We start from the raw sequence: 16,570 nt of genomic DNA on the forward strand, positions 1-16,570 counted from the left end.
AAAGAAAGAGAAATGGAGAGAGGAGGGTAGACAGAGAAGGGGAGAGAAAGATAAGACATCTGCAGACCTGCTTCACCACCTGTGAAGTGACTTCCCTGCAGGTGGGGAGCCACAGGCTCGAGCTGGGATCCTTGCGCAGGTCCTTGCGCTTTGTGCCAGCTGCGCTTAACTTGCTGAGCTACCGCCTGACTCCCGTCACTGAAATCTTATTGGAAAGTACTTTTCTGGAATATATGTTGCTGTACTCTTGTATTGTTAAAAAAAAAAAAAGCAAAAGGATTAAACAAATAGGTGCTTTTATCACAGGAAAAAAATTATAGCAGTAAAAAGTAGATTAGAGGAGCATTGTTAGCCATTCCTATTTCTGTTTCTCCAGTATGTTAATTGGTTCAAAGTAAATTTCCTGCTAACAAGGTGAATCTATTATCACATTACTATAGATCATAAATACTTGTTTTTTCTAGCATTGCAATTAGATTATAATCCTCTTCAGAAATTCTTAATTTTTCTCTGGCTGTCACCTAGTTATACTAGCAGTTCTGGTGTTTTTGGTCTTTCACAGAACCAAAGTGTTCAGCCCTCCCTAGCTTTCTACTCTCCTTAATATGGATTTCACATGCCACTGTTGTGGGTTTATTGAACTTCCAACTCACCCAGCACCTTGCTAAATCAACTTGAGTAAGCAACTTAATCTCTGTGAGCCTGCACAAATGTTTATTTATCATGGCATAGACATTACTATACACACATGTGAATTAAATGAGATAATGCATTTAAATTTCCAAACATAATAGTTGGACTAAGTAAGCCAAGTAATAATTAGAAATGAGTTCATTCAGTCAACTGGTTAGCTTTTGTATTTGTAGCAGTCACTCCTAAAACTCAGTGGATTAACAGAGCCCTTGTCATTTATTTGAAGATTCTGCTGGTCCTGCCCAGACTTGACTGATGATCTCATTCACTGGTGGACCCTGGACCCTAAACTAGTTGACATGAGATTGGCTGCCTGGGGTGGCCTCACAGGCACATTGGATGACTGACTGGTTGCTAGAATAAAATTACTAGAATGCATCTATTACATCATCCAATCAAATTGTAACTTTGTTACCCTATATGTACCCTGTACTCTGGTCCAGCTTAGTGTTTCTTAAATGTCTTTGTCCTTTTGTCCCAGTCCTTGTTTCTTGAGAAGTAGATTTTGTTTTAATCATCTCTGCATTCCAAGTGGACAGCACAAAGTAATGAATGAGCTCCCCTTGTGTGGACTAACTTGCACTGTTTTGACCATCACCCACTAATTTTTCTTTTTTTAATATTTATTTTATTCATTCCCTTTTGTTGCCCTTGTTATTTTATTGTTATAGCTATTATTGTTGTTGTTGAATAAGACAGAGAGAAATGGGGGTGGGAGACAGAGAGGGGGAGGGAAAGAGAGACACCTGCAGACCTGCTTCTTCACCACTTATGAAGCGACTCCTCTGCAGATGGGGAGCCAGGGCTCAAACCCCGGTCCTTGCGCTTTGCACCACATGTGCTTAACCCGCTGCACTACAGCCCGACTCCCACCCACTAATTCTTCTATGTTTTCTTTTATGTGCCATTTGATTGAAGGAGTCTGTTTTTTCACTTGAGATGCTTGGAGATGGTTTTTGTTTATAAGAAATGTTAATAAGACTTCAGATTTAATTAAGTCAACATTCTCTTTATTCTTAAATTCTCTAAATATCTAAAGGGACACTAACTTGTATTGAGTAGTTTTGAAAAATGATATCAAACAGGAAAGCTTAATTCTTTGCACATATATGGGATAATTTATAACTGCTACTGGTGAGAAGAAACTATCTGCTATCTCAGCCCGCCTACAAGTTTAATAGTTTTGGTCAACAGAGGGAGGTTTTCTAGGCCAAGGAAACAAAAAGATCCCCCCCCCTTCTATTTTTTTTAAGTATTCTGCAGAAAAGAAAAACAAAATACTAAGTTACAAAGGACAGCACATGCATGTGCATTTTTCTGCTTTTAGCTACTATTTAGTTCTATTTAGTTGCCTTTTTGCACTTTAAATCATTAAATGAATAATAATTACCTACTGGTTTTGTTTTTTTTTTTTAAACCTCTCTCCATGTACATTACAATTCAGAGTTTATGGAGAGTTGAAATGCCATAATACAGTAAATTAAACAGTTGAGTTCTAATGGGGTGAGTTCTCATCTAGGCATCAGGAAAGCTAAATTCTAATCCTGCCTTTGATAATGACTTGCTGGTGACCTTGGAACAGTTTAACTCAAAGCGGGGACTGAATTTGATAGTCTCCATGGTTTCTTTTCAATTTGGAAATACTGCTGCTGTTTCTACTGAATACATATCTTTCTAGGATAGACATAGGTGGGTGGCAATGTTAAAAGTGAAAGAGCTGTATATTCTTAAAGAGCTAGAATATTCTGAATCACATGTTGGGTATGTAGAACAGTTATATTTTAGATTTATTTATTTATTATTGGATAGAAATAGGGAGAGACACAGACACCTGCATTCCTGCTTCACCACTCATGAGGCTTTCCCCTTGCAGGTGGGGACCAAGGGCTTGAACCTGCATCCTTGCACACTGTAATGTGTGTGCTTACCCAGATGTGCCACCACCTGGCCCCTTAGATTCTTTTTTTCCCCCCTAAAATAGGTATTTTTCCAGGTACTCATGGCTCAAGGGGGAAGAATTTGCAGAATTAGAAGTAGAAAAGATGTAAAATTCAGAATGAGTTCTACAGATAATGTATGTAACTAGTGTGGGATGTCTTGGGAGCTTTTCATTATCTTCAATGTCCAGTGTCAGTTGATTGCTACAGAGTATTGTGAAAGGATGTTCACAGTTTTCCAACTATTGTCATGCTCTATTAGAAATTTTGTTTTCGGGGTCTATTTTTTTTTTATGAAAACTATAGAAAGTGCTGATTTTCCATAGTCTTTGGTCATATAGCAACTTAGGACCCTTGGAAGCCTGCACTTGCATGGCCTCTCTGGTAATGGCCAAAGAAAGCACCATGGCTTTTTGATAGGCTTTCTTTCTAGTAGGAGTTTATGAAACCATAGTGAAAGGTCTTTGCCAGGAATTTTTTTTTTCCAATAACAGGAGTATAATTCTTTACAACTCCCATCATTAGAGTTCCTTGTCCCAGTTTTAAATAATTAGCATGCTCATGATATTTAGCCCCACTAGGGTCTACTGGTGGTTTTATCGTTTAGTTCAGGTCTAAATTTTCTTTTTCTTTCCTTTTCTTTTTTTAAAATTTCTTTATTGGGGATTAATTGTTTACAGTCAACAGTAAAATACAGTAGTTTGTATATGTGTAACATTTCCATATAACAGTACAACCTCCCCACTAGGTCCTCCTCTTGCCATCTTGTTCTAGGACCTCAGGTCTAAATTTTTATGTTCCTCATGTTCATAGTCTCCCTCTCCTTCTCCCTCTCCCTCTCCCTCTCCCTCTCCCTCTCCCTCTCCCTCTCCCTCTCCCTCTCCCTCTCCCTCTCCCTCTCCCTCTCCCTCTCTCCATGAAGTCTACATGTCGAATAGTCCCCTCTTCATAAAGCAAGTGCCTTTCCTAGTCTGTTGCCGGTCTCCTGGGCTCTCCTTTTATCTTCTTGCCCAAGCTTCTCTAATGTATTTGGCAGAAGTACTGTCTCTTAAAACTTTCTGCTTCATAGCTTCTTAGACAACTGGTTTTCTTTTAGTCATTTCTGTATATTGTATACTTCTCTCTGACTTACTAAAGATTAGTGTCCCATACTTAGTAAAATGGGCCATCATTTTTGTGACTTTTTTCTTTTTTTTAAGACCCACCAATCATTCTCCATACTGTTTTTCTATGTATTTGTGAGGACAAGTTTGTTTGTCTGTCTGCTTCTGACACCTTCCCTGAAGGTTTGCTGTGTGCTCCCATCACTAAAAAAACTGGGACATCTTGTCTTTTTTTTTTTTTTAAAGAAACAAGATTAAGGATGTTAAATAATTTTCTGTTAGCTTACACTTAAACTGTACATTTACACACATATCAGTTGTTCATTGTTTTCAGATTTAGTGTCTCTTATTCTCATACGTATTTTGAGTTCTACTCTTAGAATTTTTTTTTTTAGATGTTCTCACACATTTAAGTATTTTTTGAGGATAATAGAGATACAGCTTTGAAGCCAAGATGCACAAGAAATACAATGTCTTTGTCCTCATGGACTTTGCAGTATATAAAAGAAGTGACTAGTCCCATGTATGCTGGTATGATAAAGTCAGTACAAAAACTATCTTGAGAGGCGAGGGAGAGAGGAAGACATACTATACAGCTTGTGAAGCATCCGTGCTGCAGGTGGGGAGCTTGAACCTGGGTCCTTTCACATAGTACTATGTGTGCTTTGCCGGGCTAGCATGGGGGTGCTTCTTCCCTGGGCGCTTGCTCTCTCAGTTGGAGAGAACTCAACAGGACTCAGCCTGGGCTGCTACTTACTCAGCGATGCTGCTACTTACTCAGCGACGCGGGAGATAGATGACTCAGGAACTTGTGGTAGCATGGTAATGCAAAAGGATCTATTGATTAGAGAGCCAATGCTTTTATAGGATAAAACCGGAAGTGGCAAGTTGGGAACGGAAATGGCTAGGAAAGGGGGTGGAGAAAGGCAAAAGCACACTGAGAAGGTATAAACTTCCTTAGCAACTGTTGGGATGGTTTTAACTGGTGGGATTAATGTTACCCTGCAGTCAGGGTGGGTCTTGAAGAAGATAGATCAAAGGAATGGGTGGGGATCTTTCAGGCAAAACAATGATTATGTAAATAGGGCATAATGTCAGCAATGCAGGATGGAGGGGGGGCTGGCTTAATGCCTGACAGTGCTTAACTAGGTGAACCACTGTCCTGCCCCCCCAACATTCTGTTTAAATAAAAGTTGTTTGTCAATAATATTTATTTATTTATTTATCTGATTTTTTTTTTTTTTTAAAGCAGAGTAGTGTTTAGCTCTGGCTCATCTTAGTGGTAGGTATTGGGGTTTGAACCTGGAACTTTGGAGCCCCAGACATGAAAGTATTTTTTTATCCTCTTTATGCTATCACTCGTACCTGTTTGTGTCAATTCTTAATAATCTCTGCAGCAAATAAGGGAGATTTGATTTGTATGAGGTTGAAGTCCTGAATAATTTTATCTCACTTTTTTTTAAAGCAAGAACATTGAAAAAAAATCTGAGTTAAGATGGTGTTGGGGATTAAACATGGAACTTCATAGCCTCAAGCATGAAAGGCTGTTGCATATCAATTAATGCTATCTACCCTACACCCATCTCATTAAAAAAAAAATTCTGTCACCAAATGTTAATTAAAACCTCTAAACAAAGGAACAAAAAATAATGTAATTGAGCTTTTCCACTTTACAGACACATCTGTGTTTACCCAGTGTGTTTAAGAATATTTACAATGAGAAAGTATGAAGTATGTTGCTAGTAAATAAACTAATTAACGACTTGAATTAATAATTTTTTCCCCTTGAGAATAAAGTAGAGGTTTGCTCAGACATTTACTACACAAGGCATATGGTTTCAATTCAATACTTTCTAATTGACTTTATTTTGTGTAAATTAAGGAACTGTTATCATTTTATAGGTCTCATCACAACTACATCAAGGAAACTAGACCGAGAACAGCAAGATGAACACATATTAGAAGTAAGCATGTCTTTATTTCTAACTGCTTAAAAAGTGCTACATGTATGTGGAATATAGAGAATTAACACTATGAAACTGCAAGAAAGTTTTTTCCAACTTTGTGAGAACTTTAAATGGCTTTCATAGGGTTGGGTCTGGTCACAGAGCTGTGGTGGGTACAGTGTGAGATTGTTACTTTGAAATCTCATAATTTTATAGACCATTATTAAGACACTAATAAAAATAACATTTAAAAGTATTACAAGGTATCTTGAGAGCAGTCTTGGAGGTGACACAGTGGATACAGCATTGAGGTCTCTCTAAAGCATCAGGTCTCATATTTGATCATCCCCTGCAGCACATATACCAGAGCGATACTTGGTTCTCTTTCTCTCCTCCTCTCTCTCTCTCTCTCTCTCTCTCTCTCTCACACACACACACACACACACACACAGAAAAAAATCTTTAAAAATATCACGAGAGCTGTTGATTATTTCTATTAATTAGTATTCATAGCTATTATATTTGGTAATGATTTTTAATGCTTAATAAAGTGGCAAATAAAAAACATTATTAGTATAGTTCACATCTCTTTTATATCCCTTAGATCTCTGTTTTACAGAACCATTGTTAAAGATTCAGTCTAGGGGTCCAGGCAGTAGTGCACCTGGTTAAGTGTACATAGTACGAAGTGCAAGAACTCTGGTTCTTGTGCTCACTCCCCACTGTATGGGGTGTGCTTCACAAGCTGTGAACCAGGTTTGCAGGTGTCTGTCTCTCTCTCTCCCTCTATACCTCCTCCTCTGCTCTCAATTTCTCTTTGTCCTATCCAAATGGGAAAAAAGATGGCTGCCAGGAGCAGTGGATTCATAGTGCCAGCTCTGAGGCCCAGCAATAACCCTGGAGGCAAAAAAATGAAATGTAGATTCATTCCACATTTTATCCTTGGGCTGGGGAGATAATACTGAGTTATGTAAATAGATTTAAATGCTTAAGGCAACAAATGCCTCGGGTTCAATCCCCAGCACTATCATAGTCAAAACTGTCCAGTGTTCTGGCTTAAAATAAAAGTCATATATATGTGTGTTTGTGTACATATGTATTTTTTATCCTTTATACATATGTGCATACACATAGAACTAACAAAAATGAAAACAGTATTACTTGGATTAATTTTTATTTAGTAGTTTATATTTCCCTGTATATTGACTACAATTTTTCCCCTTAGTGATTTTCAAATGTAGTTTTATTAATAAGGTCTGATTAAAACTTTCAAATGCTAGTGAGTCTATTTTGCTCTTGGAATAATTGCGTTGTTTGTGTGTTTTAAACTGAATAGTAAAAAAAAAAATTAGTGTTTTTAAGAATATTTGTAATATTTAAATTAAAGCCTGATGTGTGTTCTTCTAAGATGTCTTTTAATAAAGCTTCTTATTATAAGTTTAGCCTTCTAGTTCTAAAAAAAGCTAAAGCAAAGCTTGTCATTTTGAGGTTGCCTTGCTGCTCTTGAACAGTTAACATATTGCAGGAAAAAGAATAGGAATAATTTGGAGGATGAAGGTAGAGGTGCATTCTGGACAGCAGGCCTGATGAGATTGGCTCGGTGCCACTGCCTGAAGACTAGTTAGTCTCTGGGGAAGGAGTTGGAGCAGAACAAACCTATTAACTCTATTGACATTTCTGTATTGCAAGTTAAAGGCTAGTATTGATTAATAAAGTCAGATGGGTGGGGGGTATGTGCCTTGTATGCACAGTTTTCCATACAACTACTATTGTCTGTAGCTCTTTCTTGAATTAAAATTTTTTCAAGTTCTTTATATTAGTATTAATGATGCTGCCTGCTTGAGTTTATTTCATCTTTCCTTCAATTTTTATATTTAGTTCTCATTAACTCTCTCTCTCTGTGTATATTTGTACATGTATGAAATGGTTTTACAATCACAAAGTAAATTTTGTTTTTGTTGTTGATTTATGTCTGAGAATTTAATCAGAAGTTGTATAGTTTCTAGAATTAATTTTCTTTGCTAGAGTAGAAGCTTGAATTTTTTATTTAGGTGCAACAGGGATTGACAGAAGGGAGAATATGGATCTGGACAAAAATAACAGATAGGGAATTATTCAGAGCAGCAGGTTATAAACCTTGACATCCTGCTCTGGTCCCCAAACCCTGGTTATAACTGCCCTGCACCCACATCTATTGTGGGATGCATTCCATAGCCTTCTCTTAGTGAATGTGAAAGGCTGCATTGTATAAGGTATTAAATACTTGTGACTTTGAAGATAATGTTATGACATTGATAAGAACGGATGATTTTGTAGTAGTTTGCTTACGTATTGTATATGTATTTTTATCTTCCTTTTGTGGTGTATTTTAAGAGCCAGTGCTGGTTCTTTCTGATACCATCATGTTAAAAGTTCTATTATTGGCTGCTGGGTCTTAAATCCAGACATAAAAATTAGACAGCAAAGTACTTGGTTATATTTCATTTTTTCCTCCTAAAGATCATATGAAAACTTAACTAAAGGGAAAGTTTCACAAGGTTAAATTGGAACTTTTAATGCTTACTTTATTTTAAGGGTTTGGAAAAGTGACTTATGTACTTTTAATTAAATCAACTAATTTAATACTTTTTACAAGTAGCATTAGGACACATTCACACTTTTATAAACAACAGAAATTACACCTACCAAGCTTCAAAAAAGCAGATAGTTTTCACAAAAAAAACTTCAACCTACTTGAATGTTTTATTTTTAGTTTTCTGATAATTGACAAGGAGATGGGACTTGGGTGAAAGGAGAACAACTGTTATTAAGGGCAATTTTTTTTTTAATGTGTACCCTGAAACAAACATGAACATTTGGTTTATGGGTAAAATTATCTCATATATATGAAATATGTCACCAGTATAATCCTCAAAAATCTCTGAGCATCACTTCTAAACTGAATATATGGATAGTTTACTTAGAATGAAAGTTATTTTACATTTCGTTTACCGGAAATCTCACTTAATACTAAATTGGTCTTCAATTAAGATGTTTATGTTCACCCTACATCCTCTCCACAAGATCCAGACAAAATAAAGTGACTACTAATACTAAAATAAATAAATAAATAAATAAATAAATAAATAGTATTTTAGCATATACTTTAAGTATAGGTGACTTAGCTTTTTTATTAATGGCACTTAAAAATGACAATTTAATGTATACACATATTTTATGCTTAAGTACACTGAATGCATATTGTTTGTAAGAGGACTCTTTAAATATTTAATGTAACCTCCTCCTATGTCTCCTTTATATTCTAAAACTACTAAGTGTTTGACAGCTCACCATTTTTGTCATACTTACGGTTACATTTAAGGAGGAGTGTGAAAGAATTGTACTTAAATCTTTCCTAGCTCCTGGCCCACTATCAGAAAACTAAGTGGTGTAGTTTGTCTTCCTTACAGGCAGTTTATCAGAAACAAAGATTGTGGGCTGTGTCATAGTCTCTGAACTATAGAGGTTCATGTAAATGGTGACTGTTTAAGAAAAGGACATTTATTTATTTTTTATATAGTTGACTTCTATTTTACTTATCTATCTATTTATTTATTTATTGAGAGACAGAGAGACTGAAAGAGACCACAGCACCAGAGCTTCCTTCAAACTGGTGAGAGTCAGGCTCCCACACATGGCAAAGCAGAGGAATATACAAACGTTATTTTGCCAGCCCTATAGTATAATTTTAACTTGTTGGTCCTGTTACCTTTAAAAAAACAGGTTATGGTGACAGACAATGGCAGTCCTCCTAAGTCAACCACTGCAAGAGTTATTGTGAAAATCCTTGATGAAAATGACAACAAACCTCAGTTCCTGCAAAAATTCTACAAAATCAGACTTCCTGAACGAGAAAAGCCAGAACGAGAAAGAAATGCCAAAAGAGAGCCTATATATCGTGTTATCGCCGCAGACAAAGACGAAGGCCCCAATGCAGAAATCTCCTACAGTATTGAAGAAGGAAATGAGTATGGCAAGTTTTTCATTGAACCCAAAACTGGAGTGGTTTCATCCAAGAAGTTTTCTGCAGCTGGAGAATATGATATTCTTTCAGTGAGTTACAATCTAATATTTGAATTGCAAATCATGCTGAGACTTTTCTTATAAGTGTAGCTCTAGTTAATAGGTGGCCATAGTGTTTTGATCTAAAGGGAGGACGATGGGTTGGTTATTCTTTTTTAAAATTGGCTATGAAGAGATTACTCATTTTATCTGCCATTAAACATGTGTCTTATACAAATGTGGATTCTAAATGTTTCTAACAGGCTTAGTGAATCAATTTTTGCTTTAGTTATTAACTGCAGCATCTAATTTTCTGTCTTTATTCCCTCTGGCTATATTTTATAGATCAAAGCTGTTGATAATGGTCGTCCCCAGAAGTCTTCAACAACTCGACTCCATATTGAATGGATCTTCAAACCCAACCCTTCCCCAGAGCCAATTTCATTTGAAGAATCTTTTTTTACCTTTACTGTTATGGAAAGTGATCCAGTTGCTCACATGATTGGAGTCATATCTATTGAACCAACTGGCATACCTCTCTGGTTTGACATCACTGGTAAATACAGTTTTCATAGTCTTTGTAGAGGTTACACCAAGACAATTCTGTTTGTCGCTTCAGCTTTCTGATTTCTATTGCACATTAAATTGAGAGAAGGATCTATAAGTAGAGAATATGTTTACAATTGTAGACTTTAGTTTGCAAAACATTTCACAGCATTGGACATACATTAAACTTGCTCAAAACAGGTGCTCAATACTATTAGATTGTCAAAAAAGTCATGATGTGTTTTTCTGTGCAGAAATGTACCATTACTTTTTTCTGACAACCAAATATATCATTAATAATTTAAAAAGTTTTAACTGACATTGACAAGCTGCAGAGAAGTCTAGACATTTTGCTCCAATAGGACCCACTATTCTTTCTTGATATATAACATATGGCACGTTGTTATTTTTAGTGGTCATGATTTAGTATTTAAAATAACTGTGCCTGTGTGACTGTCATATGTCAGTGTCTTGTAGGAATAAGTTTACAAGTTTTGACTACAAGTTTTAATTGCATGTAATTTAAAAATGATGGTGACGGGAGTCGGGCAGTAGCACAGTGGGTTAAGTGCCTGTGGCACAAAGCACAAGGACCGTGGTAAGGATCCCAGTTCAAGCCCCCGGCTTCCCACCTGCAGGAGAGTCTCTTTACAAGCGGTGAAGCAGGTCTGCAGGTGTCTATCTGTCTCTCCCCCTCTCTTCCTTCCCCTCCTCTCTCCAATTCTCTCTGTCCTATCCAACAATGACAATATCAACAACAATAAAACTACACAATAAAAGGAATAAATAAGTAATTTTTTTTAAATGATAGTGACATCTGTGGCTTTTGAGGTTTATTAATTTTCAATAGAAAGTAGGGTCCACTAAATTAAACCATCCTTTGACTAACAACTACATGCCCTAGTTATTTTTTTCTTGTTATTATATGATTTGACTTATATATAGCACATAATACTCTATTCCAACATACTAAAAAAAGAATTTTATATTAGACTTTTCTATATTAGTTTTCTTTTTTCTCAATCTCTGTAGTGGCAGTATTTATTTATTTTTAAGTTCTTATTTATTTGGATAGGGACATAAGTTGAGAAGGAAGGGGGAGACAGAGAGGGTGCAAGAAAGAGGGACACCTTGCAGCACTGCTTCACCACTTAGGAAACATCCTCCCTACAGGTAGGGACCGGGCCTTGAACCCAGCCCCTTGGGCCTGGTTACATGTGTTCTGCCAGGTGTACCATTTTGTGGTTCCAACCACAATATTTTAATGATACAGATATTCTCTGGTCAAAATTTGTATTGTGATTCATCTCTTGAAATTTCAGATGCCATTTTCCTTAGCACAACCTTAGCCACCTACCCTTAAATGTTGTTATTATAACTTCAAGTTAATTTGATATGCGCTGCAGGGACCTCTGGGTATACATGCTTTTGACTCTTCCTTTTGAACTTTCACAGTAGGCAGTTAGCCTTCTTTCTCAGGTTTGTTCATTGTATGAAATTATTGATGTCTTCAGCATCTGTGAAAGTGTTGCAACTTAATTTTAAAGAACAAGGATTATTTTTGGAGTTTCACTATTTAACAGTCAAAATTGTTTGCTAACTCCTATCACATTTCCAGATGAGTAGACTGCTGTTGGGTAGTGTAACTTCACCCTTTAACAACAACTTCATACGGAACTGGTTTGATTGACTGCTTTTCCTTGTTCTGTTCTTGCCTTCCATGCTTGCTTGCTTCTTTTGGGCTGTGCCAGGAGACACGCTCTCTAGAGAAGTGTTTTACATCTTTCAGATGACTTGTGGCCTGAACTGTACAGCAGCAGGTATCTGCTGAGATCACATAATTTGTCTCAGATTATGAGATCAAAAGTAAATGCATCAACTTTTAAAATGTTATTTCCAGTGACTGTCTTTCATGGCTTTTTCTTTTCATAGTGTGCATGGTCACCCATTCCAGTTGTAAATACTGATCTCTAACACCTCCCTAGTTTTAGATTTAACCCAAGTCTTTGTTTTGTATGTGTGTGTTTGTGTGTGTTTTGTTGTTTCCTCATTTGAATTTTAGTCAGAGGAACCTTATCATGACTTTAAAACTTGATTTATTTCCATTTATTTCACTTCATTTCACCAAAGTACCAGAAGTTGAATGGATTTCAAAAGAATTTTATCTAAAATCTAATTGATAATTTGTCTTCTTAAACATGGTGTTTAATAGCAATGGAAAATTTTGTTTTTAAATCTTATGTACGTCAGATAAAATTAATGTTAGAGCGCCACCATTTTCCTTAGAGTTAATTTTTCTTAGGATTTATTTATTAACATGAAAAAGACGAAATTGGGTTAAAAAGAACCAGGGCATCCCTCCGGCACATGTGATGCCAGGGATCGAATTTGCAACCTCATGATTGAGAGTCCAAGTGTTTTATCTACTGAACTACCTATCAGGTTACAATAGTTGTCTTGAATAGTAAATTTACTAGGACAGTTTGTTCAAAGTGTCTTTTTTTTTAAAGTGGCTAAATTGCCAACCTTTGTTACTGAACATCAGTTTAGAACATTTAGATATAAATTAGATGTTCAGAACCCCTGAAAAGGCAAATATTATGTAATTTATGGGCCTGGGCAGTGGCAGACCCAGTTTGAGCTCCCACTCCCCACTTGCAGGGGGGACGCTTCACAAGTGGTGAAGCCGGTCTGCAGGTGTCTATCTTTCTCTCTCTCCCCCTCTCCTTACCTTTCCACTCTCTTCCAAATCTAATCAAATAAAATAGAAAGGGAAAAAAAAATCCAGTGGCAATGTTAGCATTCCTATTTTCAGAGTTGCTTTCTTGCTTCCTTAACAGATAACTAGGGCTCAAGTATTGTGTTTCTAATTGGCCTTTCTTTTATTTCAAAATCAAAACTTCTTGGAGTCACTTTGATCAATAAATATATCATTTTTTTTTAAAATGCACAAGAATTGGAAAAACCACAAAGTAAATGATACTATTTCATTCTGTGACCCTCCCCCATTTCTTTTTATTCTAATTTAAATTAGGTGGCAACTATGACAGTCATTTTGATGTGGACAAAGGCACTGGAACCATCATTGTTGCCAAACCTCTTGATGCAGAACAAAAATCAAATTATAACCTTACAGTTGAGGCAACAGATGGAACTACCACTATAGTAACTCAGGTAAGTGCATTGCTTTGTATTTTTATTTGTCAGAGGGTCATTGAGGTACATAGGCAATTTAAACTGTTGAATCTTTTACCCTCTAAGGTGTTATTTAAATATGTATTTTAAGTTTTATCTAATTATTTTTTAATATACTTAGATATCAGCATTTAATTTTTTAAATTTCTTTATTGGGGGATTAATGGTTTACAGTCAACAGTAAAATATAATAATTTGTTCTTGTGTAACATTTCTCAGTTTTCCACATAGCAATTCAACCCCCACTAGGTCTTCCTTCACCATCATATCTTTTAATTCTTTTCTCCTTTTAGTAGATAGGACTAAGAAAATTGAGAAAGGAAGGGGAAATAGAGAGGGGGAGACAAAGTGAGACAACTGTATTACTGCTTCACTACTCATGAAGCATTACCCCTGCAGGTGGGGGCTGTCTGTCTGAACCTGGATGCTTGCACAGAGTAACATAATTACTCAACCTGGTATACCACCACCTTTAATTGTACTTTTATTTATTCCCTTTTGTTGCCCTAGTTGTTTTATTGTTGTAGTTATTGTTGTTGTCGTTGTTGGATGGGACAGAGAGAAGTGGAGAGAGGAGGGGAAGACAGAGATGGGGAGAGAAAGATAGACACCTAGAGACCTGCTTCACTGCTTGTGAAGCGATGCTTCTGTAGGTGGGGAGCCGGGGGCTCGAACCAGGATACTTAGCCGGTCCTTGGGCTTTGCACCATGTGCGCTTAACCCGTTGCGCTACCGCCCAACTCCCTAATTGTACTTTTTAATTGATATTTCTACCATGCTTCATACCCCTTTCCTCTCCTGCTATTCCATCTGTCTGTCTGTCTGTCTGTCTATCTGCCTTTGGGGATGGGGGGAGGTATGAAGCAGCTTTGGGCTGGAGAAGTAGCTCATTGGATAAGGCACCTGAATTGTGCAGCCCAGGTTTGAGCCACATAACCACATGGAAGGTTCTCTGGTAAACTTCGGAGATATCTCTACTCTTGTTGTCTCTCTCCCTCTCTTGTCTTATCTGTATAAAAAGGGGACTGGAATAGTGAAGTCATACATGCCTAAGGACCCAGTTCCACACAAAAAAGAAAAATCTAGTAAAAGGAATTCTAAAGCATGTAAATAGCCGATTGCTGGTTTAGTTTGCATTACTAAAGATGATGCATGTAGCTTAGGAGAGATAACATAATGCAAAGGACTCATGCCTGAGGATCCAAAGTCCCATGTCCAGTCCTCTGCACACTATAAACCAGTACTGATTAATGCTCTGTTCTCTCTCTCTATGCATCTCTCTCACTAAAATAAAACAAAATATATTTCCCTATCCATAGCACTTCTTGCTGATTTCCAATAAGTACAGTTTTCCTACATTCAAAAAGCATAGTGAGAAATACAGTGTAGGTTTACTCAAAATTTATATAGAGTTTTTTTAAATTATTATTTTATTTTTATTGAGTGAGGTACAGAAAGTTCAGAGCACTGCTCAGCTATGGCTAATGGTGGTGCTGGGAATTGAACCTGTGACCTAGGTGCCTCAGGCATAAAAAGTCTTTCGCATAATCATTATGCTGTCTCCTCAGCCCCACAAAAATTTTTTAAATGTAGTAGATATATTCTAGTACTCTTTTTTTCAGTGTATCTTAATTTTGAATATTTGACACTGTTAGAACTTTATCTGAGCTTCGTTATCAGAAAGTCTTGATAGGATCCTCCAAAGAATGTCAGAGAATGTTTGTAGAGCCTAGTGCAACCTGTCGGGGTGTGGGAATAAGGGAACAGTCAGTAATTGGGTTTCGATTTACAATCTGGGACTGAGAACAGGGAGATAGGAATCTATGTGGCAACATATTCCACATAAGAACAGAAATATCAGAACCACAGTGATAAGCAGTGTAGGTTCAGGTTTGTAGGTGAAACTCGAGGCAGCAAAACAGATTTTGCTGCACTGAGGTCAGTGGCAGCAAATGTCAGATAATCAGTCAAAGCCAAGCGACATCCTCTACAAAACTCAAGTTGGGAAGGTTATAACTTACTGCCAGTGCTCTGTTGAAACATCTCTCTTTTCTGGCTTCCTCTCTTGCCATTTTCTATTTAGGATGCTGACTGATACTAATTTAAGGAACTGTTTCTTTCTCTCTCATCTCAAGGTGACTTAGTATTTTCAGTTAACATTTTATTCTTTTTTTAAATAAAAAATATGTATTATCTGTTTCATAGGACAGAGTTGAGAGGGAGGGGAGACAGAAGAAAGATGGAGGGAGGGGGCAGAAAGAGAGAAAGAAAGAGACCTGCAGCACTGCTTCACTAGTAACACTTCCCCTCATTAGGGGGTGGTGGGGCATCAGGGACTTGAACCCTAGATCCTTGTTCATGGTAACTGCTGACTGGCTTACTAAACGTGATTTATTTATTTACTATTTAGAGAGAAGGAGGAAGACGAGATAAATAGGGAGGGAGGACCCCAGATCATCATTTTGCCACATCCAGTACTAGGGACCTCATGCTTGAGAGTTCAGAGCTTTATCCGTTGTGCCATCTCTTATAAGTTACCATTTTATTTTATTTTATTTTCCTTTTATGTTGCCCTTGTTGTTTTTCATTGCTGTTATAGTTATTATTGTTATTGACGTCATCATTGTTATATAGGACAGAGAGAAATGGAGAGAGGAGGAGAAGACAGAGAGGGAGAGAGAAAGATAGACAGCTGCAGACCTGCTTCACCACCTGTGAAGTGACTTCCCTGCCCGTGGGGAGCCGGGGCCTCGAACCGGGATCCTTACACTGGTCCTTGGGCTTTGTGCCACATGTGCTTAACCAGCTGCGCTACACCCCGATTCCCTCCATTTTATTTTTATGAAACCAGTTTACATTCATATTTTCAGCTTTTCTCAAGCGTCATCATTGCATGCGCTTGAGCAGATCTTTTGGCTGTAATACTGACTGAGCCTTTTACACTTCTTATTCATGGACAACTGACTTTAACCCTCTGCACTTCCATTTCTTACCTGGAAACTGGGTACAATGATTTCAACTTCATTGGTTTTTACGAGGGATAAGTCAGGTAACACAGTGTTGTTGCTGGTAAGGTCCTTTAGAGCCAGCAAGCACTCAGAAAGCATTA

At 37.1% G+C, this 16,570-nt stretch overlaps 1 protein-coding gene across 6 annotated transcripts in view; it reads left to right on the forward strand.

The window, feature by feature from the left end:
• The window catches only part of FAT1 (FAT atypical cadherin 1), a 135,654-nt gene that overhangs the window by 73,299 nt on the left and 45,785 nt on the right, over nt 1–16,570 (forward strand). For all 6 annotated transcript variants that reach the window (XR_009547664.1, XR_009547665.1, XM_060183644.1 and 3 more), the window contains exons 4-7: nt 5,636–5,697; nt 9,442–9,771; nt 10,066–10,276; nt 13,301–13,440. Coding sequence is in view for 4 of the 6 variants with exons in the window: in XM_060183644.1 (XP_060039627.1) it covers nt 5,636–5,697; nt 9,442–9,771; nt 10,066–10,276; nt 13,301–13,440 (743 nt within the window). In the remaining 2 variants the exon portion in view is untranslated. The remainder of the gene's footprint in view (nt 1–5,635; nt 5,698–9,441; nt 9,772–10,065; nt 10,277–13,300; nt 13,441–16,570) is intronic.

Source organism: Erinaceus europaeus, chromosome 2, assembly GCF_950295315.1.
Source record: "Erinaceus europaeus chromosome 2, mEriEur2.1, whole genome shotgun sequence".
In the NCBI taxonomy this organism is placed as follows: domain Eukaryota; kingdom Metazoa; phylum Chordata; class Mammalia; order Eulipotyphla; family Erinaceidae; genus Erinaceus; species Erinaceus europaeus.